The sequence below is a fragment of the Zalophus californianus genome, chromosome 4, assembly GCF_009762305.2.
Source record: "Zalophus californianus isolate mZalCal1 chromosome 4, mZalCal1.pri.v2, whole genome shotgun sequence".
Classification (NCBI taxonomy): Eukaryota; Metazoa; Chordata; class Mammalia; order Carnivora; family Otariidae; genus Zalophus; species Zalophus californianus.
The window spans coordinates 78,499,679-78,525,816 of record NC_045598.1 but is presented as its reverse complement, the minus strand read 5'-3'; the positions used below and the strand labels follow the sequence as shown (position 1 = coordinate 78,525,816).

The 26,138-nt window shown below is 39.9% G+C and overlaps 1 protein-coding gene and 1 pseudogene across 3 annotated transcripts in view; one reads left to right on the top strand and one right to left on the bottom strand.

The window, feature by feature from the left end:
* The first annotated feature begins 6,236 nt into the window (after nucleotides 1-6,236).
* Nucleotides 6,237-23,463, top strand: LOC113926524 (annotated as a pseudogene). Its single transcript, XR_004820014.1, has 3 exons — nucleotides 6,237-6,545; nucleotides 8,024-8,067; nucleotides 20,950-23,463. The product of XR_004820014.1 is annotated as a eukaryotic translation initiation factor 2-alpha kinase 1-like (transcript).
* The window catches only part of DR1 (down-regulator of transcription 1), a 19,287-nt gene continuing 16,455 nt past the window's right edge, over nucleotides 23,307-26,138 (bottom strand). Inside the window, exon 3 of one of the 2 annotated variants that reach the window (XM_027617865.2) lies at nucleotides 23,307-25,356. In XM_027617865.2, coding sequence (XP_027473666.1) covers nucleotides 25,213-25,356 — 144 coding nt within the window. In that variant the 3' untranslated portion in view covers nucleotides 23,307-25,212. The remainder of the gene's footprint in view (nucleotides 25,357-26,138) is intronic. The other variant, XM_027617875.1, reaches the window with a different exon arrangement.

Below are 26,138 nucleotides of genomic sequence, written 5' to 3'. Positions count from 1 at the left end.
AGCCTCTGTGAATCTGCATCTTTTAGTGAGAACAACGTGGAGCAGAGCCCCTACTGACCTAAGATGGACATATAACATGAGTAAGAAATACACTCTTGCTGTTTTAAGCCACTAAGATTTTGAGGATGTTATTGAAAAATAAGCTAGCCTAACACAGACACAAACAAACAAAACAAACAAAAAAAGAAAACAGCTTGCCTAAACTGAAAAAAAAAAGAAACGCATATTATCTTAAAATAATAAAATCTAAAAATGACAATCTTTAAAATAAATTTGTTTTTAAAATTTGGCTGGAAACACAATCAATGCCTAGCAGAAAATTAGGAAACCTTCTGTTCATTTTAGCCCTTAGAGTTTGTAATGAATGTTTAAAGAAACTTCGTAATCTTAATATAGCCTGGCTAGAATTACACTGTACTGCAAAACATATTAAAACTAACCATGATCCAGGGGCGCCTGGGTGGCTCAGTTGGTTAAGTATCTGCCTTCGGCTTGGGTCATGATCCCAGGGTCCTGGAGTTGAGTCCCGCATCGGGCTCCTTGCTTAGTGGGGAGCCTGCTTCTCCCTCTCCCTCTGTGGCTCCCCCTGCTTGTGCATGCATGCTCTCTCTCTCTCAAATAAATAAATGAAAAATCTTTAAGAAAATAACTATGATCCCTAGTTTGCAGAGCCAAGGTGGAGTGGGATTGTTGAGGACAGATGAAGTGTCTCCCTAAAGTGGTAGCTGAGGTGATAATAATGTTGAGGTTCCCATTGAGAACAGGGACCACAACCTTTATATATTCTCACTACAGAACCTAATAGTGCCTGACATGTAAGAGGCACATGGTAAGTATTTGAAGTATTGGCTACAGCTGAACGCAGTTGCTCACCTGAAAATCTAGTCTCAGTTGGTTAAAGTGCCCAGCTCTTGATTTTGGTCTACGTCATGGCCTCAAGACTGTGAGATCTAGCCCCAAGTCAGGCTCCACGCTTGAGATTCTCTCTCTCCCTCTGCCCCTCTCCTGCTCTCTCTCTCTCAAATAAATAAATAAAATGTTTTTAAAAATTAAATTGAGAAAAGCAGGGGGGCATCTGGGTGGCTGTCGGTTAAGTGGCCGACTCGAGTTCGGCTCAGGTCAGGATCTTGGGGTTGTGGGATCAGGCTCTGCACTCAGTGTGGAGTCTGCTTGAGATTCTTCCTCTCCCACCCCCTGCTCGCACTCTCTCTCTTTCTCCTTTCTCTCTAAAAGAAATAATAAATAATAAAATAAATAATAAAATAAAATCTTAAAAAAAGAAAGAAAATCTAGTCTTCAAGAGCAGCCTATGGAGCTGGGCTGTACCTGATCAGGGCTGCCAGTGAGGGTAGTGTAGAGGTACTGGGGGAAGTGATTCTGGTATGATGGTAAAAGGCAAGCTAGGCTGTTAATCCCCAGATCTTGATTCCAAGAATAACAAATAAAAAAATCCTAGTTCCCTCTGTTCATATTGCTAACAATTCCTCTGTCATCGTGATTTAGTTTCATGAGTCAATAGATTCTTCTTTTTGCCTAAGGTAGTCATGTCAGGGTTTTGTCACCTACAGAAAATGCCATCTACTAATAATCCTTTCTCAAAGGATTAACATAACAGATATGAAGAAATAATTAAAAACAGTGCCAAGTGGTACTGGGGAGCATGTAAAAAGGCCAAACCTAAAAGTCTAATGAAGTTGTTGGGCATAGTGAATAGTGCTGATGTAGGCAAGCAAACTCTGAGGCTCAGTGACTTCTTGACACAGGGAAAAGTGTTTGAATATTCTATCATCAGATCTGTGCACATGAGTGTCAGAAGTCCAGGAAGGCAAGAAGAGTCTAAATCCAAGAGTGTCAATGAAGGCAAGGAGAACCAAAGGCTTCTGCTGTTGGGCTGGTATTGGGTTTCCTTTTGTGTGTAAGCAGGCAGTTTTGTGTGTGCAGCTGAGAAAAGGGAGTGCCTCACAGATGCTAGAAAACCCAATTACAGAGGGTGGGGGACTCCTGACACACCAGCCTGGTAAGGCCACAGCAGCCCTGAGCTGCTGGACCAACTGTAAAATGTGTTTGGTCTGGTTCAGTGATTGATTGACTCCATCCCAAAAGAGCAATTAAAAGGTAGCTACCAGATCCCAGCCAGCTTGTACTACTGTGAAAACATTTTAGGCCAAACCTATGACTAGAAAGAATAGCTTAAAGTACACTATTTTAAAACTAAAAACATTATTGGGGCGCCTGGGTGGCTCAGTTGATTAAGCAGCTGCCTTCAGCTCAGGTCATGATCCTAGAGTCCCGGGATCGAGTCCATGTCAGGCTCCCTGCTCAGAGGGGAGTCGGCTTCTCCCTCTCCCTCTGCTCCTCCTCCCGCTCAGGCTCCCTCCCTCCCTCTCAAATAAATAAATAAAATCTTTAAAACTAAAAACATTATTTTTGACAGATGTTCTCTAAATGAAATGATTTATATCCAATTACTGTAGGCAGCCCAACTGACATATCTTCATTACCTAAATGTACATTAAAAGTACTTTTATTGCAAAAAACTCTCATAAACACAGAAGTAGAGAGGTTAGCATAATTAACTTCCACGTACCCATGACTGATCTAAATAATTATCACGTTTTACCATATTTGTTTTATCTGTCTCTTTTATGTTTTTTAAGTAATTTATTTTTTAAAGATTTTATTTTTAAGCAATCTCTACATCCAGCGTGGGGCCCCAACTCACAATCCCTAGATCCAGAGTCGCATGCTCCACTGACTGAGCCAGCCAGGCGCTCCTCATCTGTCCATTTTATTTTCTTGTTATTAAAGTATTTTAAGGGGGCACCTGGGTAGCTCAGTCAGGTAAGTGTCTGACTTCAGCTCAGGTCATGACCTTTCGGGGTCCTGGTATGGAGCCCTTCTGGCCCTCCCCCGCTCGTGCTCTCTCTCTCAAATAAATAAATGAAATCTTAAAAACAAAAAAGATTTATAGTATTTTAAGGCAAATTCGGACATCATTTCACCCTCACATATTTCAGTATACATTTTTAAGAAAGGACATGTTTTTACACTACCACCACGCTATTATCACATTGTAGCAAATAGTGTTGGTGCGTTTCCCCACATCACTTTGGCCCTTACCATTCCAGCGCACCTTTTTGGCCTGAGGGCTTTCTCTGGCCACTGAAGAGCCCACTCTGCCTCCCTCTCCCATGGGCACAGCTGAACCAACGCCTGATAGGAGCTGGTATATAAGGAACCCATGTCCCTTGGTCTGGAGGTGGGGATTAGCTCCGAGGTATAGTCCACACTATTTCCCCAAGCACATCAGTGAGATTAAGTTCCACGGGCCCACAGTGGTTAAGTTGCTTAATAGTGCAGCTTTTATTGGCTTCTATTCCTTCCTCATCTCACTTCCTCTTCCTCTTCCAATGTTTCCTGCGATCCTTTCTCAAATATACTACTTGTATTTGAATCTTTATCTCTGGGTCTGGGAGAATCCAAACGGAGAAACTCACCTAACCAGACTTACAATAATTCTTTGGTATCATCTAATACCCAGATCTTATTGAGATTTTCCTGATTATATCAAAATTATCTTTTTATAATTGGTTTGTTAAAATCAGATTTTTAAACTAATTGCATTTGGTTGTTTCTTAAGCCTCTTTAATCTAGAGCAGTCTCTTCCTCCTCACCTCTTTTTGACAACATTGACTTGATTGCAGAAACCAGATCAGTTGTCCTATTGAAGTTACCACATTCTGGATTTGTCTATTTGCTTTTTTCTTGTTCCTTTATCTCCTCTATTTCCTATAATGAAAGTTAGCTTTTAGAAACTTGCAGATTCAGGGGCGCCTGCGTGTCTGACTCTTGGTTTCAGCTCAGGTCATGATCTCAGGGTCCACATGGAGTGGGGAGTCTGCTTGAGATCCTCTCTCCCTCTCCCCTCCCCTCATACTCTCTTTCTCTCAAATAAATAAATAAATACATCTTTAAAAAAAAGAGACTTGAAGATTCCATTTTTGGGGGGAGCAAGAATACTTCACAGGCAGTGTTGTCAGCCTCATATCAATCCCTTTAGGAGACACATACTGCCTGGCTGTCCTGCTTGAAGTGATACTAAGACTGATAAGTGGGTTCAGCCGGTTCATCTCAGAGAGTTTAACAGGAAGCTGCGCTGCTTAAAAAACCATGTTCCATGTGGCATTACTAACACTGTTCTATGACTTCAGAGGACAGCTGCTAAGTTCACAGGGAATGTTTTGTAGTGTTAAATAATTTTAAACAGGCTTTAAACTGTTAACTGCTTCATGTCTTAGAACATACTTCAAGCTATTTTCTAAGGAAAATTCTAGTCCCACTCACAGCTTGAATCATAACTTAATGCACCATTAAAATGGGAACTAGATGGGGCGCCTGGATGGCTCAGTTGGTTAAGCGACTGCCTTCGGCTCAGGTCATGATCCTGGAGTCCCAGGATCAAGTCCTGCATCGGGCTCCCTGCTCAGCAGGGAGTCTGATTTTCCCTCCGACCCTTCCCTCTCTCATTCTCTCTGTCATTTAAAAAAAATAATAAAAAATGAGAACTAGACCCACCCCTCATGAAGTCTCATTAACCCACTTACTCAACAAATACCGAATATTGCAACGTGCCAGACAATGTAATAGGTACCAAGGATACAAGAGTAAGCTAATCAGTCTTTGTACTCAAAGAATTTAGTCTTTTTTTTGTTTTAAGATTTTATTATTTATTTGACAGAGAGAGACACAGCGAGAGAGGGAACACAAGCAGGGGGAGTGGGAGAGGGAGAAGCAGGCTTCCTGCGGAGCAGGGAGCTCCATGTGGGGCTCGATGCGGGGATCAATCCCGGGACCCTGGGATCATGACCTGAGCCGAAGGCAGACGTTTAATGACTGAGCCACCCAGGCGCCCCAGAATTTAGTCTTGTAGGGATCTTACTAGTGATACAATGGTTAAGCACATAGCAGTGGAGGGAGGATGTCATTAGGAAACTCTTCTTCTCTTCTTAGAGGAAATGATATCTAAATTGAGACCTACATGGTTATTTCTTAAACAGTAAGCGCCAGGAAAAGCAAAGCTTTCCTTTTCTTGAAACGAATATGTTTTTTCTTAAGGAAACCATGAATCATGTTGTTAACTCTTTTTGCTTTGACCCCTAAAAATTTCAACTTTGCAGCTTAACTTTAATTAGGTAGGACCTGATAGTTTACATCTCTTTATTGCAAATGTTTCCTAGTCTTGATTTTCTTTCTATTCTTTTCCTGATTTTTAAATGTTTATATGTTATTTTTCTGTTCCAAATTATACATGTTTTTGAAGCTACCTCAAATCTCAGTCTCTTTTGCTTATATTTAAAAACAAGAACAAGGGCACCTGGGTGGCTCAGTTGTTAAGCATCTGCCTTCGGCTCAGGTCATGATCCCAGGGTCCTGGAATCGAGCCCCGCATCGGGCTCCCTGCTCGGCGGGAAGCCTGCTTCTCCTTCTCCCACTCCCCCTGCTTGTGTTCCCTCTCTCGCTGTCTCTCTCTCTGTCAAATAAATAAATAAAATCTTAAAAAAAAAACAGGAACAAAAAAAAATCCCATATTGACCTGGACCACGGATGACTCTAACTTCATCAAAAAATAGTCTCAAGGAGCTACCCAGGGAGGGGTCCATATGGCATTGTTCTGCATTCCCGTCATAAATTAAAGGGAAATTTTCACAATGTCTAGAGCCCTTGACGTCCTGCAAATGAAGGAGGAGGATGTCCTCAAATTCCCTGCAGCAGGAACCCACTTAGGTAGCACCAACCTTGACTTCCAAATGCAAGCGTACATCTACAAAAGGGAAAGTGATGGTATCTACATCATAAATCTGAAGAGAACCTGGGAGAAGCTTCTGCTGGCAGCCTTATGCCATGGTTGCCGCTAAAAATCTGGCTGATGTCAGTATCATCATCCAGGAATACTGGCCAGGAGCTGTGCTGAGGTCTGCTGCTGCTGCCGGAGCCACTCCTACTGCCAGCCGCTTCACTCCTGGAACCTTCACTACCTAGATCCAGGCAGCCTTCCGGGAGCCGAGACTGCTGGTGGTTACTGAGCCCAGGGCTGACCACCAGCCTCTTACAGAGGCGTCTTATATTAACCTGCCTATCATCGCCCTGGGTAACAGACTCTCCTCTGCACTTCGTGGACATCGCCATCCCTTGCAACAACAAGGGAGCTCACTCAGTGGGCCTGGGAAGTTCCGTGCATGCGTCGCACCATTTCCCATGAGCACCCATTGGAGGTCATGCCTGATCTCTACTTCTACAGAGATCCTGAAGAGACTGAAAAGGAAGGGCAGGTCGCTGCTGAGAATTCTGTGACGGAGGAGGACCTTCAGGGTGAATGGACTGTTCCAGTTCTTGAGTTCACTGCTATTCAACCTGAAGTCACAGACTGGTCTGATGGCGTGCAGGTGCCCTCTGTGCCTATTCAGCAGTTCCCCACTGAGGACTGGAGCGTCCAGCTGGCGGTAGAAGACTGGTCTGCAGCTCCCACTGCTCAGGCCACAGAATGGGTGGGAATAACCATGAGTGGTCTTCCTCTTCCACAAAGGCAAACAAAATGGAAAGAAGGTTGATGGAAAATAAAGTTTCTAAAAAAAAAAAAAGGTCTTAAGGAGGGTATAACTTTCATCTCTGCTACCACCCATTAGTTCCTGAGGGAGAGTGAAGTGGAGTCAGAGATATGCTTAAATCCCAGATCTGACAACACTGATATCAATCTTAGTTTGAAATCCTATGGAAAGAATTTTCAGGGACTCCAGGATCTTTCCCTGAATTACTACCAATACCTTTTTTTCATATGTTTAGCTTGAACTTAAAAATAATCATTATATTAATTAAGATATCTTTGGCTGCAAACCAACAGAGAATTGACCCACAGTTTGTATTATTTCCTGAGGCTGCCATAACAAATTACCACAAACTGGATGGCTTAAAACAACAGAAATTAATTTTCTCACAGTTCTTCAGGTCAAAAGCCCAAAATCAATGTGTCAGCAGTCATTTTCCCTCCAGAGGCTCTAGAGGAGAATCCTTCCTTACCTCTTCCAGCTTCTGGTGGCTCCAGGCATTCCTTGGATTGTCACTGCATAATTCCAGTTTCTGACTCTGGGTTCACATTGCCTTCTCCAGTGCTTCTGTTTTCTCCTCTGTGTGTGTGTGGTTTGTTTTTAAAGATTTATTTATTTACTGGGGCCCTTGGGTGGCTCAGTCAGTCAAGCGTCTGATTTTGGCTCAGGTCATGATTTCGGGGTCCTGTGACAGAGCCTTGAATCTCGGGCTCCGTGCTCAGTGAAGAGTCTGCTTGTTCTTTCCCTTTTCCTGTGCCCCTCCCCCCATCATGCACATGCATGCATGCTCTCTCGCGCTCGCTTTCTCTCTCAAATAAATAAAAATCTCTTTAAAAAAAGATCTATTTATTTACTTTAGAGAGAGCAAGCATGTGAGCAGGGGGAGAGGCAGAGGGAGAGGGAGAGAAGCAGACCCCCCCCCCCCCCCGGGGAACGGAGCCTGATGCAGGGCTTGATCCCACAAACCTGAGATCATGACCTGAGATCATGACCTGAGCTGAAACCAAGAGTCAGACACTTAACCGACTGAGCCACCCCCAGGCACCCCACCTCTGTGTGTCTTTCATGAGGACACTTGTCATTGGATTAAGGACCCACCCAGATAATCCGGGATGATCTTATCTCAAAATCCTTAATTTAATTACATCTGCAAAGACCTTTTCTCCAAATAAGGTCACATTCATAGATTCTGGGGGTTAGGACATAGACATATCTTTTTGGGGTCACCATTCAACCACACAGTGGATTAAACAATGAAGCTATTTCAATTATCTTACATAAAAGGAAGTCTATATGTAATAGGCAATTTAGGATTGGTAAGGCTCAATGATCTCATCAAAGACCCAGACTCTTGTCTTTCCCCCTCCACAATTCTCAGCATGTTATTTTTTGTTCTCAAACCTTTTGCCTTATGATTACAGGGGACAGCTGGTCCAACTACAGGCTTCACATCCCTTACAGAACAGTAAATATAGCAGGAAGGGAAAAAAGAAGAGAAAGTAAAAAGACCTCTCCCTGAAGCCTCCACAGCTTCCCTCTATGACTTATCATGCTCAACCGAAATGTACTATTAGCAAAGGGGGATGGAGATGCCATGACTGCCTTGATCTATCAGGATACATGCCTTGGGGTACACTGCCATATTGAAACTTGAGTTTTGATAATAAAAAAGGGGAGGCGGCTACTGCATAAGCAACTAACAACATTTGCTACAATTTCTAAATGTGTTTCCTGAAGATTACTAATAAAAAAATTCACCAATCCTTTTATCTACCAATTTACATAAATTCCCTCAAACTGGTAACATCTACTATATGTTGGGTACCGTGATAGAAGCAGGAGTCTCAAGATCATCAAAGAGCCCTTGGTTGAGTTGAGTAAGAGATAAAAATACCAATAATTCCAGGACAGCATGACAAATGCAATGTTCGAGATATGTGCATGGTACAGTAGGGGGACAGAATAGGTTGCTGCATCTGGAAAGGCAACCCTTGAGTTTTTGAGAAGCAATTAAACAGAGAAAAGATGGAGGTGAGTAATGGTACTTTAGAGAGAGAAAAGAGCATGTAGAAAGAAAAAGATGATTGGAGAACACTGCTACACCTTTGTGGAACTATGAAATTTTTACCATGGTTAGAGTGGAGAACTGTGTAGGTAGCAGGAAGGCAGGTCAAGCTAGTAAGATGGGTGGGAGCTAGATGAAGAGGATGCTAAAATAAGATGACACTTGATACCAAAGTCTATGGGGAGTTATTGAAGGGTTTTAATCAAAGGAACTATCAAATTAGACTGTTTTAGGATTATTCTGACAGTAGGTGGATGTATCTGACTACATTACTGGATAGATGGTCATGCCCTTCCTAAAAAGGGCAAGTACAAGTGGAGGAATGAGAATTGGGAAAAAGATACCGAGTTGAGTTGTGTGTTTTGAAGTTTGAAATACCAGTCCCAAATGGACCCTTCTCTCTTTCTCTCACTCTCACTTTCGCTCTCTTTTACTTGCCTTCTAATTTACATGCAATCTATTATGCCTTATGGACTTATAGGCCTCATTTTTGGTTTTATTTTACTTGTTTTAAAAAAGATGCCCTTGGATTAGAAAGGAATACATCAAAATGTTACCAGTGGCTATCTCTGTGGTGAATTTACATGACTTTAAGAAAATATTTTTCAGTATTTCCCAAAGTGAGCATTTTACACACATTTAAAGACCAAGAAACCTTCAATTTAACTGCCTGAGATGTTTTCATTCCAGAGCCAGTATTTTTTACCTGAGACATGGCATCTTCTTGAGTAATTTTAAGTAAATGCCAAGTTTCTTATTGTCAAATAAATTTTAAAATTTCACCATTCGATCATTTTTGGTCATACTTCCAATTTCTTACCAACACACTTAGCACAATTTTGCAATCATTTGCTTATCAGTCTTTTCCCATGGATTATGAATACCTCCTAGGAAAAAAAATCTGGCCTTGTTTATCTTGGTAGACCCAAGACCTAAATATTCAGTGGATAGATATTTAATAAATATTCGCTGAACTGGAATGTATAATATGCATCTTTGTGTTCCTAGTGCCAAGCACAGTGCCAATGCCCAATAAACGTTAGTGGAGCTATATTTAAACTTTTGGGCAGTACTCCACCAAAGTCATACTGTCACTGGGTGGCAAAAATAAAATTCCATTTTCTCGAACAGTATCTTTTTGCCACATAATATATTATATAGCTTCCTATAGTTCTTCATCACTGGGCAACATGGACCTCCTTTAGCTCCTCCAGCCTTTCCAACAATTTTGTTATCTAATTTCCATATTAAATCCCTCCCGCTTAAAACACCTCAAGTAGCTCCCACTTTTTGAAATTTTTTATTTAAATTCAATTTAGTTAACATAGTAGTGTATTATTAGTTTCAGAGGTAGAATTAAGTGATTCATCAGTTGCATACAACACCCAGTGCTCATTACATTAAATGCTCTCCTTAATGCCCATCACCGAATTACCCCATCCCCCCACCACCTCCCTTCCAGCAACCCTGTTTCTTTCCTACAGTAAAGAGGCTTTCATGGTTTGCCTCCCTCTGTTTTATCTTATTTTCCTTCCCTTCCCCTATGTTCACCTGTTTTGTTTCTTAAATTTCACATATGAGTGAAATCATATGGTATTTATCTTTCTCTGATTTATTTCGCTTAGGAAATACACTCTAATTCCAACCACGTCATTGCAAATGGCAAGATTTCATTCTTTTTGGTGGCTGAGTAATATTCCATTGTATATAAATACCACATCTTCTTTATCCATTCGTCTGTTGGTGGACATCTGGACTTTTTCCATATTTTGGCTATTGGGGACATTGATGCTATGAACATTGGGGTGCATGTGTCCTTACAAATCACTATGTTTGTATCCTTTGGATAAATAGCTAGTAGTGTAATTGCTAGATTGTAGGATAATTCTATTTTTAACTTTTTGAGGAACCTCCATACTGTTTTCCAGAGTGGCTGCACCAGCTCACATACCTACTGACAGTATAAGAGGGTTCCCATTTCTCCACATCCTTGTCAACATTTGTTGTTTCCTGAGTTGTTCATTTTAGCCATTCTGACCGGTGTGAGGTGGTATCTCGTTGTCGTTTTGATTTGTACTTCCCTGATGCCAAGAGATGTTGAACATTTTTCCATATGTCTGTCAGCCATTTATATGTTTTCTTTGGAGAAATGTCTGTTCATGTCTTCTACCCATTTCTTGACTGAATTTTTTGTTTCTTGGGTGTTAAGTTTGATAAGTTCTTTATAGATTTTGGATACTAGCCCTTTATCTGATAAGACATTTGTGAATATCTTCTCCCATTCTGTAGGTTGTGTTTTAGTTTGATTGTTTCCTTTGCCGTACAAAAGCTTTTTATTTTGATGAAGTCCCAATGATTCATTTTTGCTTTTGTTTCTCTTGCCTCTAGAGACATGTCTAGCAAGAAGTTGCTATGGCCGAGGTCAAAGACGTTGCTGCCTGTGTTCTCTTCTAGGATTTTGATGGATTAGCTTCCATTTTCTGATTATGTGGTATAACATTTAATCTGGTGTTCCTTTGTCCAGAATAGTCCTTTCAGGACTAAAATACCAATTTTCCTGAAGTTTTTTATTAAATGATTCATACATGGTCCTTTCTTCCTAAACAGAATATTTAAAAGGCAATTTTTTCCTTTTCCATTATTATCATCATTGAATATTCACTGAGTATCTCCCTTTAGGCCCAACATTGAAGCACCAAGAATAGATGGTGTAGGACACCAGACTATATTAGTACTAACCACAAGCAGATATGTATAAGTTCAATTGCAAAAACCTTTACTGTGAGAGTTACTAGAGATAGGGAGATGATGATGACATGATTACTGTCCCCTAGACACTCTCACAGAAAAATATGTAAGCAAACAAATTATAATAAGGAATGACAGATACAAAAATAGAAATATATACTACAGGCACAGACTATACGGAGGAAGTGGCTACTGACTGTGCATTGAAGATATCTGGGAAGGCTCTAGATGTGGGCTGAAATGTAAGCTGGGTCTTGCAGTTTGAATGTTTGCCAGGAAAAGAAAAAAAAGAAGGCATTTCAGAGCAAAGAAGAAGCATGTGCAAAGACAAGTATGGCAGCGAGTCTCTAAAGACACCAGCTCTCAACAATTCATCCTCTTCCTGTATGCTTATACAGGTCTCCCCTGCTATCCAAAAGTAGAGCAGTCCCATGAAAACTTGTAAACTGAAAGGGCATGAGGCAAAGAAGCAATTACTATTAATTTAGATGAAAAAAATTTTTGAGCATTCCCAGACTGAAAAAATAACCTCTCTTAGGCTTTTCTGACATCTTGGGACACATCTTGCTAACAGATGAACAAAATAAATCACGATAAAGCAGAGATGCTCACAGACTCAGTTCAAAGCTATGGCAGCTTGATGCTGAGAGGCTATAAGTGTAGTTCCCCGGGAAGGAGTTAGCGATGCTACTCTGCTGCTCAGCGTGCACACTGCCTGTATAAGGGCTCTCTGCCAAACAAACCCTGAATGTTACTTTCCCTTTTCACCTTTTTTTGTAAAAGCAAAAAGCCCCTTCAGATTTCTTTTGGTTAGTGAAAATAGGTACGAATGTAGGTCTTTTTAAAAAAATTTTATTTGAGAGAGAGAATGAGAGAGATCACAGAGGGAGAGGGAGAAGCAGGCTCGCCCCTGAGCAGGGAGCCTGATGTGCGGCTTGATCCCAGGGTCCTGGGATCATGACCTGAGCCGAAGGCAGATGCTTAACTGACTGAGCCTCCCATGTGCCCCAATGTAGGTCTTTCTTAAGTGAGTGGTGTAACTTGAACTTTTGAAAAAGTGAGAGATACCTGTATCTTTTCCCTTTGAATCTAGATTGGCCCTGAAATTGCTCTGAGCAATAGAATGTGGTGGAAGTAATGTTCTGGGACTTCTGAGCCCAGGGCTTGAGAAGACTGGCAGTTTCTATTTTCTTCCCTTGGGAACACTCTTGAGACACTCCTTAGAATCCTACCATACTCTAAGTTCAAGTCACATGCAGAATCAAGGAATTGCAAATGACCCCTCCAGATGAGATCCCACCTGACAGTGCCAACTACCAGCCATGTGAATGAGTTATCTTGGATATTTCATTCCAGTTGAGCCCTCAGATGACTGCAGCTTCAAACAGCAGAACCACTCAGCTGAGTCCAGCCAATTCACAGAACTGTGATTAATAATATGATTGCCGTTTTAAGCTGCTGAGTTTTAAGTGATTTCTTATGCAGTAACAGGGCTCCCTGCATGAGTGAAAGTCGGTAGATGAGTGGAGGCTCTGAGGGAGTTCTCATAATTCCTCCTCACTGGGCAATATGGTCTGACTTTCCTTTTTGCTCTTCTAGTTCTTCCAATAATTTATTACTTAATTCCTTGTACTATAACACTCTTTGCTTGAAATACCTTGAGTGCCCTCTGTTTTTCTAGTTAATTATGTGGTATAACATTTTGTTATCTTATATTCCTAGGACCAGAGAATGTGCTGTACCTGGGGCAGGTATGGGGGTGCTTCTGATAATTTCAACCCTTTTGGTATTGAAATACCATATTCCTGACAGTTTTTCTTTTTCTTTTTCTTTTTTTTTTTTTTTTTAGATTTATTTAGGGGCACCTTGGTGGCTCAGTCGGTTAAACGTCTGCCTTTGGCTCAGGGGTCCTGGGATCGAGCCCTGTGTTGGGCTCCCTGCTCAGTGGGGAGTCTGCTTCTCCCTCTCCCTCTGCTGCTCCCCCTGCTTGTGCTCTCTATCAAATAAATAAATAAAATCCTAAACATTTATTTATTTATTTGAGAGAGAGCAGGGGGAGGGGCAAAGGGAGAGAATCTCAAGCAGACTTCCTGCTGAGCCCCGACTGGGGGCTAGATCTCACAACCCTAATATCATGACCTGAGCTGAAATCAGGAGTCTGACACTTAACTGACTGAACCACCCAGGGGCCCCTTCCTGACAGTTTTTCTTAAATAAAAGGACCTTTCTTCTTAAACATAGTACATGAAATGTAATTTTTCTTCTTTTTTTTTTAAAGGGGTGAGCTTACTTTTATTTTTTTAATATTTTATTTATTTATTTGACAGAGAGAGACACAGTGAGAGAGGGAACACAAGCAGAGACAGAGGGAGAGGGAGAAGCAGACTCCCCACTGAGCAGGGAGCCCGACGCGGGGCCCGATCCCAGAACACCAGGATCACGACCCGAGCCAAAGGCAGACGCCCAACGACTGAGCCACCCAGGCGCCCCTGTAATTTTTCTTCTTTTCCGTTATCATCACCATCAAATATTTACTGAGTGACCTGTATATTGTATTATAGCTCTAGGAGCAAACGGTATGGAACATCAGGTGAAAGGAGGGCTGACCACAAGCAGATATCTATAAGTTCAACTGCAAAAAACTTCACTATATCAGTTGCTAGGGATACTGAAATAATGATGATATGGTCCCTGTTCTCTAGCAGCTCCCACTGTAATACAAATAATTTGTAAAGGGGCGCCTGGGTGGCTCAGTCATTAAGCATCTGCCTTCGGCTCAGGTCATGATCCCAGGGTCCTGGGATCGAGCCCTAGATCGGGCTCCCTGCTCAGCGGGAAGTTTGCTTCTCCCTCTCCCACTCCCCCTGCTTGTGTTCCCTCTCTCGTTGTGTCTCTCTCTGTCAAATAAATAAATAAAATCTTTAAAATAAATAAATAAATAAAGGTGGAGGCGGCACCTTCTCCAAGGCTTATTCTCATATATATATATATATATATATATACACACACACACACATTTTTAAAAAGATCTTATTTATTTATCTGTCAGAGAGAGAGAGAGAGAGAGAGAGCACAAGCAGGGGGAGCAGCAGAGGGAGAAGCAGGCTCCCTGTTGAGCAGGGATCCTGATGCGGAACTCGATCCCAGGACCCTGGGATCATGACCTGAGCCAAAGGCAGATGCTCAACCAACTGAGCCACCCAGGTGTCCCTATCATATATTAAAAGCTGTTGATTTATCAGTACCCTTAAGAACAAAATCCTTAATTTCAAAATTCTAAATAATGGCCAGCTACCAGATCTTATTTCCTATTTATATAACAGTAAGCTTGTTATTGGTATATAAACAAATAGGGGCCTTGCAATTAAATTTTTTAATTTGGCCTTGATTGACAGCTTACTCCAAAGAATTCCGAATTTCTATATTTGGATAAGAAGAAATTCTAGAAACCTGATTCCAGGTCATATTTTCCTATAATCTTTGAAGTATTTTGACCAGAAGAAAAGTTTTATATAAAACCTATCCAATAGGGGTGCCTGGGTGGCTCTGTTGGCTAACATCTGACTCTTGATCTCACCTCAGTTCTTGATCTCAGGGATGTGAGTTCAAGCCCTGCATTGGGCCCCATGTTGGGTGTGTGGCCTACTTAAAAAAAAAAGTCCATGGCTATTTCCTTTCAATTTCATATTATCTAGTATGTTTCCTATGTATACTTATGAATAGTACTGGCAAAAAAAAAAAAGCAAGCACCTGGGTGTCTCAGTAGGTTAAACTTCTGACTCTTGATTTTGGCTCAGGTCAAGATCTCAGGGTCATGAGATCGAGCCCCATGCCCTGAGAGTTAAGATTCTCTCCCTCTCCCTTTGCCCCTCCCCCTGCTCACACTCTCTCTCTCTCTCTCTCTAAAAAAAAAAAAAAGGCAAACAAAACAAAAAGAAACCTATACAGTAAGTCAACTTTCTGAAATAGCTTCTCTAACAATATTTCATATTCTGCATAACACTGAATCATTTGGACAACCATACGCAGAAAAAGGGAGCCAAAAACATTACCAGACATTACCTCTGCTTCCTTACTATGTGCTCTGTAATTATCTTGCAAAAGCACACAATTTTGCTATCCTCAGGAAGGGTTATAATTTTTAAATAACTTCAAATAAAGATAGATTCGTCCCAGTATTTTAGAGGGAAAGCAGAATGATCTAGTGGAAGAAACATAATCCTTAGAACTACTTAGATTGGGGTTGAAATTCTGATGCCTCCACTTGCTACATATTATCATATTACTTAATTTCTTTTAAATTTAGTTCCCTTATTTATAAAATGTTTATACTAAAGACAGACCAAAATTTGGCTACTATTGAATGTATGATTCAACTGCATATGTAAACCTTGGGCTTATAGAATACACCCTATCCAGTGTAATACACCAAATAAATGTTTCTGAAGTAAGTACCATTGTTGTCTCTTGTATCTTAACTCTACTACTACACCCTACTACATGGATCCTGAAGTTTATTAATGACATAAATATGATGTTAATGGTATCTTTTATAGGCACAATAAAGGAAACAACTTATGAAAAGCATGTTGCATAACCAAACAATTTTGAGTCTGCCACATTTTCCTTCAGTAGTCAGAGGATCTTAAGCTGCCTTAACAGCAAGCATAGTTTCTTCTTCCATCACCAGATGCATCTTTTCTAATACTATCACCTCCCCCCCACTCCCAGTCCCCAGTACAAAACCCCTCCATCACACTAAAATTTTTTTCTGGAAAATCTCCTTCTGGCTCCACTACTGTATTTCACGTCAGTGACAAGTGAGTACTATTCATAAGAAGTATACATAGGAAACATACTAGATAATATGAAATTGAAAGAGAATAGCCATGGACTATATTGTTTTCCACATCTACTACATTATGCCTAAGATATAAAGTTTCATAAATAAAGTAAAATACTATATGTATCTATTACTTTTTTTTTAAAGATTTTATTTATTTGACAGAGAGAGATAGTGAGAGAGGGAACACAAGCAGGGGGAGTGGGAGAGGGAGAAGCAGGCTTCCCGCTGAGCAGGGAGCCCGATGTGGGGCTCGATCCCAGGACCCTGGGATCATGACCTGAGCCGAAGGCAGACGCTTAACGACTGAGCCACCCAGGCGCCCCTGTATCTATTACTTTTGATGGTACACCTGGGTTACCAGTCCGCCACCCTGGACTACCAAGAACTAACTCTCAGAGGGGGCACCTGGGTGGCTCAGTTGTTAAGCATCTGCCTTCGGCTCAGGTCATGATCCCAGGGTCCTGGGATCGAGTCCCACATCGGGCTCCCTGCTCTATGGGAAGCCTGCTCCTCCCTCTCCCATTCCCCCTGCTTGTGTTCCCTCTCTCACTGTGTCTCTGTCCAATAAATAAATAAAATCTTTAAAAAGAAAAAAAAAGAACTAACTCTCAGAGGGGATGAGAAAATGAAGTAACACAGGTAAAGATCTAGTACAAAAGTGTCCCCTTCATGTCATATTTATCATATATTATAAACTATCTTTATATGTGCATTTGTACTATACTTCTTGTTTCAATTCTCAAAATACAGATCTGCACACTCAAAAAAACATGCTTGCTAGGAAGCAGATATTTGTACACTTATGTCCCTAGCAGCATTATTCACAATAGCCAAAAAGTGGAAGCTACCCATTCATCAATAGATGAATAAACAAATGTGACATATATACACAATGGAATATTATTCAGCTGTAAAAGGAATGAAGTTCTGATACATGTTACAACATGAACCTTCAAAGCATGATGCTAAGTGAAATAAATCAGACACAAAAGGGCAAATACTGTTTGATTCCACTTATATGAGGTACCTAGAATCATTGAATTCATTAGAAACAGAAAGCAAAACCGTGGTTACCAGTGGCTGCAGGGAGAGAAGAATGGGGAATTACTGTTTAATGGGTACAGTATTTTAGTGTGGGATAATAAAAACGTTCTGGAGATAGTGATGGTTGTACAACAATTATCAATGTCCTTAATGTCACTGAACTGAACACTTAAAATGATTAAAATGGTACGTTTTATATGTATATTTCACCACAATAAAAGCGCGTTTTATATGTATATTTAACCACAATAAAAGCAATTAAGGGGTGCCTGGGTGGCTCAGTTGTTACGCATCTGCCTTCGGCTCAGGTCATGATCCCAGGGTCCTGGAATCGAGCCCCACATTGGGCTCCCTGCTCGGTGCGAAGCCTGCTTCTCCCTCTCCCACTCCCCCTGCTTGTGTCCCCTCTTGCTCTGTGTCTCTCTCTGTCAAAAAAATAAATAAAATCTTTAAAAAAATTAAAAATAAAAAAATAAAAGCAATTTTAAAAATACTTGTTAAAAGATATACACTGCAATGAGACAGTATACCTGATCTATCTTAAACTGGGTTTGGCTAGGATCTCCGGGTGAAAAGCAATGAGCAGGTAGATTTAAAAAAAAATTTTTTTTTAAGATTTTATTTATTTATTTGAGAGAAAGAGTGAGTGAGAGAGAGAGAGAGAGAGAGAGCTCATGAGCAGGGGGAGAAGGAGAAGCAGGCTCCCCACTGAGCAAGGAGCCCAATATGGGACTCTATCCCAGGACCCTGAGATCATGACCTGAGCTGAAGGCAGACACTTAACCGACTGAGCCATCCAGGCACCCCAAGCAGGTAGTTTTTTAAGAACTGGACCAGCTTTCTAGGGGGTACAGAGATCTAGAGATGTGAAGTCAGAGCCACCTTTAAGATTTTACTTTCCTTAAAATATATTTTAATCCTGGGTCTATTCTCTCCAAATCACCTTGCTTCTTTTTGTCTTATTGATTTACACCATGTGTTGCTTCCAAACAGAGGTTCAATTTCAGTCTTTCCCCAGTACCCTATCCTAAAAGTAAAAACCTAGATGTTGCAAGGTTCTCAACAAGGGGTGATTTTGTTCCCCCTCCCAAGACATCTAGGGATGTCTGGAGGCATTTGGGGCTTGTTACAAATGGTGGGGGGTGGGCGCCTGGGTGGCTCAGTCATTAAGCGTCTGCCTTCGGCTCAGGTCATGATCCCAGGGTCCTGGGATCGAGTCCCACATCGGGCTTCCTGCTCAGCGGGAGGCCTGCTTCCCCCTCTCCCACTCCCCCTGCTTGTGTTCCTGCTCTCGCTATCTCTCTATCAAATAAATAAATAAACTCTTAAAAAAAAAAACAAATGGTGGGGGGCGCTACTGGCACCCAGTACATACATAGAAGCCAGGGATGCTGCTAAACTCACAACACACAGGACAGCCTCTCATAACAAAGAATTAACTGACCCCAAATGCCAATAACGCTGAGGTTGAGAAATCCTAAGAAGTTCTAAAAAATTAAGAAATTCTAAGGTTCTACTACGTTGCTTGATTTCTGGTAGAAATTGATTATAAGTTATAAGTTGCCTTCTTTGCTTCCCTACCTTCTCTTTTCACTCATATCTTGTATAGGGAAAAAGCAAATTTAAGTACATATGTAAGAGTAGACCTTTTATTTTGAGGAAATAGAAGAAGGATCAGTGGTGATGCTTGGGGGGATAGGTGAAAGGATGCTATTTATGCAGTCACTCTCTTCACCCTGGCCAATCCTACCCATGATATTCTATGCCGTGGGGCAAGGTAAAAAGTAGAGGGGGCCAAGGCGTTGGGGACAGAGGAGAAGAAAAGAAACAAACACAATCCAAGTGAAGCCCAGTGGGAGGCAGTCTATGCCATCTGGATTAGATAATTCTTCCTCGTGGCCATTTGGGTATGAGGAAATATCTCTATTTCCAAAAAAGGTTATAACAAAAACATTTTAATTCAATTAAAAATGTAAATCATATATTTTCCATAACTAAACATTCTATTTACAAACTCAACATACTATTTATGATTACCTAAAACGTGCATTTCTTCTGAGGAACAATAATCTGAGTGCACAATACTACTGTGTCTATAATAAGAACAAATACTTTTGCTTTTATTTTCATCTTGTGTGATATTAAATAACAACAGACCTGCTGTAGCAAATATAACTCATTTGGTAAAATTTAGGTATTCTGAGAAATTCACTAACATTGTCAGGCCTCTAGACCTTTAGAGTAATTCATTATAATGGTACATATTAAAATAGTGCCATCTAGTAAGCTTTTGGAAAACTGACATACATACTAAAACCAAATATGTGCACACCCCATGACCCAGCAATTCCACTCCCAGGTATATATTCAACAGAAGTGCATATATACAGTCACCAAAAGACATGTATAAGAATGTTCTCCACAGCATTATTCATAATAGCCAGGAACTAGAAATTCCTCAAATACCCATCAATGGTAGAATGGAAAAATTTTGGATATAATAAAAATGGTTAAACTAATGAAATACTATTCAGCAATGAGAATGAATGACTATAAACACATACATTCTGAGTAAATCTCACTCTAGCAAGTTGAATAATGGCCTCCAAAGAAATCTAGGATCTAACTCCAGGGAACCTGTGAATGTTATCTTATGTGGCAAAAGAGGCTTTGCTGGTGTGATTAAATTAAGGATCTTGAAATGAGATTATCCTGGATTATCCAGGTGGGCCCTAAAGGTAGAGGCAGAGGAAGATTAGACTACAGAAAAAGTGATGTGATGATGAAAGCAGAGGCTTTAATACCAGGTAAGGGGCCACAAAAACTACAGGGAGCCACTGGAAGCTGAAAAAAGGCAAGGAAACAGATGTTCCATTCACAACCTTCAGATTCAGGAACCAACCCTGCTGATAGCTTGACTTTGGCCTAATAAAAATAGTTTGGGACTTCTGATCTCCAGGACTAAAGAGAATGAATTTGTGTTGTTTTAAGTCACTAAGTTTGTGGTAATTTGTTACAGTGGCATCAGAAAACCAGTATACTCACAAATATAGCAATGATCAAATAAAATAGTATACCACGGTGGGGGGGGTGGGCAGTGCCTGGGTGGCTCAGTTGGTAGGCATCTGCCTTCAGCTCAGGCATGATCTCAGGGTCCTGGGACAGAGTCCCGCATCCGGCTCCCTGCTCAGTGGGAAGTCTGCTTCTCCCTCTCCCACTCCCCCTGCTTGTGCTCTCTCTAATAAATAAAATCTTTAAAAAAAAGAGTACATTGGGGTGCTGAGTGAGGTGGCACTGGATTGGCAGGCAGGCAGGGCTGCAGTCCATGACGCTAGGGAGCAGCTCCAGAGCCTAGGAGCGTGAGGCAGAGGGCGATGGAACAGGGTATGCCTGTGCATGGCACCTGTCGTAGACTTCCTGGCCCAGGGCTGTGAGGCACCCAGAATGCTGGCAGCCCTCTTCTAGCCCCCATCCACCTTCTCTCCCTCTTTTTCTGTCCCTACTCCCACTCGTGTGCTCTCTCTTGCTTTCTAAAATAAACAAATCTTAAAAAAAAAATATTTTAAAGTAATTTCTACACCCAGCATGGGGTGTAAACTCACAACCCCAAGATCAAGAGTCACATGCTCTACCAACTGAGCCAGCCAGGCGCCCCAAGCTATTGCTCATTTAATGAGGTCAGCTAAAGAAAGAGCTCCTCAGGATCCTTGAGATGATAATTCTCACATCCAGAAGATCAGATCAAGGGAAGTAGCTCTGAAAAACAAACTTCATGTTACTTAAACAAACTACAACAGCTTGCCACCTTAGGAAAAGGTAGATATGAAAGAGTATACAAGATCAGGAATAAATTAGATGGTCAATGTTTTGCAATTAAAAATTTACAATTAAAAAAATCCTGATTAAGGGTGCAACTAAACAGATTGCTTGAAGGTACTATGGTGAGTGAAGGTATTGGCAGGTCTTCGGTATCCTACTTGTAGGGCCATCATAATGCTTGGATAGAACATGTTCCTGTGGCCCGAATGCAAGGTAGAATTTCTATTCAGTTGCCATCTGTGGAAGTGAGGTTGGAACCAGGAGGATGACAAAAATCAGTATGATGTTAAAAATGATTAAAGTAACAGCTCATCCACTATCCTCACCAAGTTCACCCTAGAAAAAGAAAAATTCTTAGAAGAATCTGGCATTGAAAATCAGACTAACAGACTGATGAACTACATCACCAATTTAGTCACAAAAGATGCCAGTGAATTTGAATCATTCCTTTCACTCCAAGAAAATGGCTTGGCTGATTTGTCTTCCAGATTGTTGAACATCAGCGGCCACTTAGGCATGATTGCGACTTTGAAGAGAATTTCACATCCATCGAGGAATCTTCTGAAGAAAACTTAAAACTTGTTGGGGCAGACATCATCTCATGGAGTGCACCTGATGTTGCACATCCAGATCCAGCTGTGGGACTCTCTCTGTGAGACTGGATAGCTGAGAGAAACAAGCAGGGCCAGGAGTGTGGGGGCCAATCTGCATGTCCTTATGTTATGGCCAGTGTTGCAATAAAAATTTTTCAAGAATTGGAGGAAGGTGTATTTTATATTCATAACATGAGAATAGTACACATATATCTGAAGCCCAGAAATATTTTCCTCATGGCCCTGATCAGCAAGTAAAAATAGGAGACTTTGGTCTGGCCTGCACAGACATCATACAGAAGAACACAGACTGGATCAATAGACATGGCAAGAGAACACCAACACATACTTCCAGAGTAGGTACTTGTCTGTACCCTTAACCTGAAGAGTTAGAAGGATCTGAGTGTGACGGCATATCAGATATGTATAGCTTGGGTGTGATCCTACTGGAGCTCTTTCAGCCGTTTGGAACAGAAATACAGCAAGTACAAGTTATAACAGGTTTAAGAACTGGTCAGATACTTGAATCCCTCAGTAAAACACAAGCCAAGTGTATCCAGCACTTAACCAGAAAGAATACAACTCAGAGACTGTCTGCTCTGTTCAGCTGCTGTAAAGTGAACTTTTCCAAAATTCTGGAAATGTTAATCTCACCCTACAAAGATACTAGAACAAGAAAAAGAAACTGAAGAAAGAAACAGCTAAGCCTCCTTTCTCAGGACAAAAGGGTTAAATATGAAATGGAAGATAGGAATGTGCCTTTCTAGCCTTAATTAGGCTCTATAAATGTGGAAGTGGTCTCAAACTCTTTAAGCTAGTCAGCTGGAATGTAAATTTTCAATTTTTATTATGGTATAAAGGGTATAATACTTTTCTTTAGTAAGCCTGTATAAGACTTATTAAAGTGAAGTTGTAAAAGTTTTTAAAAAGTGTATTATTTATGATTGCATCTACACAAAATAAAAGACAAAACTAATCTATGGTTTTAGAAAACAGAACAGTAGTTACTTCTGGGGAGGAAGAAGGTAGCGTTAAAATAGGGGCAAGAGGGGCTTCTGGGGTGTTCGTACAGCTGTATGTTGATCTCAGGGTCAGTGATAGGACTACGTTTAATTTGTCAAAACCCTCACTTATATACTCTTCTAGATGGATGGTATATGCAGTTTTTAAAAATTGGTAACTTTTCAGCATTTATCAATTTGATAGGCTACTGAAAAAGACAGATATGTATTCAAGGAAGTGGGGAAAATATTTACTAAACAATAACCTTATTTCTCAAGAACCCTAAAGATTTGTTTCTATCTCCACAAGATTTTAAAAATCTCAACGGACAGTATAGTGACTTTTAAATGTTAAAAAATAAAAGTAAAATACTGCTTAATGAGCTTTGTTATGCCTAGATCCTAGGACTGTAAATTACAAAAGTACAAGTAAAACCACATTTCCTGAAATAACAATAAAGGAAAAAGTCAGGTACTATATACCAAATGATAAAAATATCTTCTGGGCCTAAGATTCTTGAAATTAGTAAAAATGTTGATAATAGAAATCTGCTGCTAATCTACATAGATTATTAAATGTAAAAACAATTTATAAAACACATCAGAATTTTATTGCTTGAAGAATACAGCATATGAAATCACAAGAATGTCAAAATGAAAAGTCACTAGGCTTCAAACATATAATACATTATCAGATGCAGTAAAATATTAATTAACCTGAACTCTGCATCAGGGAAAAAAAAAAGTGTGGAAAAATATCTAAGTTGTTTACTTAAGAAACAGATAATCTTAAAATAGAAAGTATATGGATGTTACAGTACAAATTAGAAAAGCCAACACTTATTAACTTATTATTTCTTAGACTAGACTACCTTTGGTACTTAAACTTTTAAAAAAACAACCCCTTCTATCTTGTCCAAAGCACTTCAAGGATACAGTATCAACTTCAACTTAAAACATCCAGCAAAATTAACCTTTTCATGGCATGGGGGAAGTGTATTTAATAAACATATGCTAATATTTGATTTTTTCTAAAACTGCAAAATAAGATCATTAAGAAATCTAATACTTATAAACTTCACTTATTTAGCTCTTCAATTAAAATTGGAATCCCAGCAGCCACAATTTATCCTTGGGCTTGGTAAATATACAAATTTAAATGATTTGGCAACTGACATAGGAATTTAGATTGCTTTATACTATCTTAAGAGGCTTTTTCATTCTGTTTCCAAAATACACACACAATATGCCATTTCCTCAACTCACTGGATTCCTATAAAAATCACTACTTTATTTTTATTGTAACCAAAGTAAACCTTCTCCCTTTTAATGAGTAGGTTGAAACTATTTATGTTTCACATAGGGCTGATCTGTTATGACATGCTTTCTTAAACAAAATAAAGCCAATCATTTTTAAAGCTATCACTCAATTTTGATGGAGACAATGATGCCATTTCAAAAGGAAGCACTGGACACTCTAGGCCATCTAGTCAAGAAAATGTAAAAGTAATGCTAAAAACAAACAATAAGTAAACTATAACTACAAGTTAAATTACAAAAAAAATCCCTCTTTTACAGTAAGCATGCTTATTAACTTTCATTTCTTTCCCCCAGCAAAGGTTTGAATATTCATGAATCTCCATTAAACCAATGGAACCTAAGCAATTGTTTCACAAGGTCCAATAAACATGGATGGACTAAGCAAGTAATACTATTAACAATTATTGGAGTGAAATAGTTAAGAATCATGACAGTCCTCAAAATTGGGCAGTCTTTGAAATGTAATAGCACAGCTCAAGATGAATTATGCCATAATAAAACTGTAGTTTTTACCTCTACATAAAACAAAAACAAAATCAGAAACATAACCCACTGAATTTATACAACTACTGAACACACTCCTTCTTAGTTTTTGAATGTTTAGAGATTTTTTCTAAACAAGTATATTTATCTGAGCATATATATTTACTGCCTATATATATATATATATACTCATTTTAAAAGACAAAAAATTCAGATACTACAAAACTGAACTCTGTTTTTTCACCAACCTGATCTAACATCTACTGCATCACACAACACCCTCCCCCCAATAATTTAAAATTCCCAATTTTTAGTTTAGTTAAAAGGGCAGAGGAAATGCAAATGCAGATTTAGTTTCTGTATGTATAAATTTCACTGTATTTTATAAACTTGACGTTTTCTGTAACACTGCTTATTGATCAAATAAAGGACTCACTGCTATCTAAAATTTCATAAACACCATTAAAAATTCAAAATTGATATTATACTGAACCTTAAATTTTCAATAGTTCAAAGAGACAGTTTTTACATGAGTAGCACACAATAGATGAAACTTAACAACAGACATCCCTAGAATACCAATGGCAAGTCCACCAAGATGCATACAAAATTACAGATAAGCATTTCTTTCACTGTTTTCTTGTGCAGGGAAAAACATTTATAGAGGAAATAGAAACTCAGCTGGTAAATTTCAGATATCATCATCATCTTCTTCATCCTGAGAAGATCCTGCCTGGTGAGATGCACTGGCTGTGGCAGCAAGCTGTGCTTGTTGAGCAGCTTGCTGCATTTGAAGCCATTCCTGCTGGGCCAATTCTGCTTGTTGCTGTCTAGCCTAAACACCAAAAACATAAAAACAAATAATGTATATATTTTTTAAACTCACAACATATACACTTCAGTTAAATATAAATTAAGCCAATTACAGACTTAATTATCAAATTTGGGTATTTTCCAACCACAATATAACTGTTATACATCTGGAGAACATGAAATTTATAAGAAAATATAGACGACTGCCTCTCTGTCAACTAAGGACAGTTTCCAAAACTTCGTTCTTTTACAGACAGTCCCCTTTATGCCACATAATTTTATGACCTTTGGCTCAACTGAAGTTGAAAAAGCTGGTAGAAAAATCACAATGTCCTCTCTTTGGTTCCTTTCTCTGCTTCTCATTCCTTTTGTTTCACTTGATTCTTCCGTCCCCTCAACTCACAGTTAACATGCAAACATTTTTCAATCTAAAAATTATTTCTGTGGTTTAAATGTTGTCTAGTACAGTACCTTTAACTCTTAAGGAGAAGTACTATACATGAATGCAATAGCTACCTTGATGTTTGAGGGTTTTTTTTTTAAGATATTTACTTATTTGAGAGAGTGAGCGAGCGCACGGGCTTGAGTGCCTGGGAGAGTGGCGGAGGGAGAGAGATAGGGACAAGCAGACTCTGCCCTGAGCACAGAGCCCGACGGGGGGCTCTAACCCACGACCCTGAGATCATGACCTGAGCCAAAATCAAGAGTTGGATGCTTAACCAACTGAGCCACCCAGACACTCTGATGTTTGAGTTTCTCTCACAGTTCCCTACCCTATACATACATTTCTGCTCTGTCCCTCTC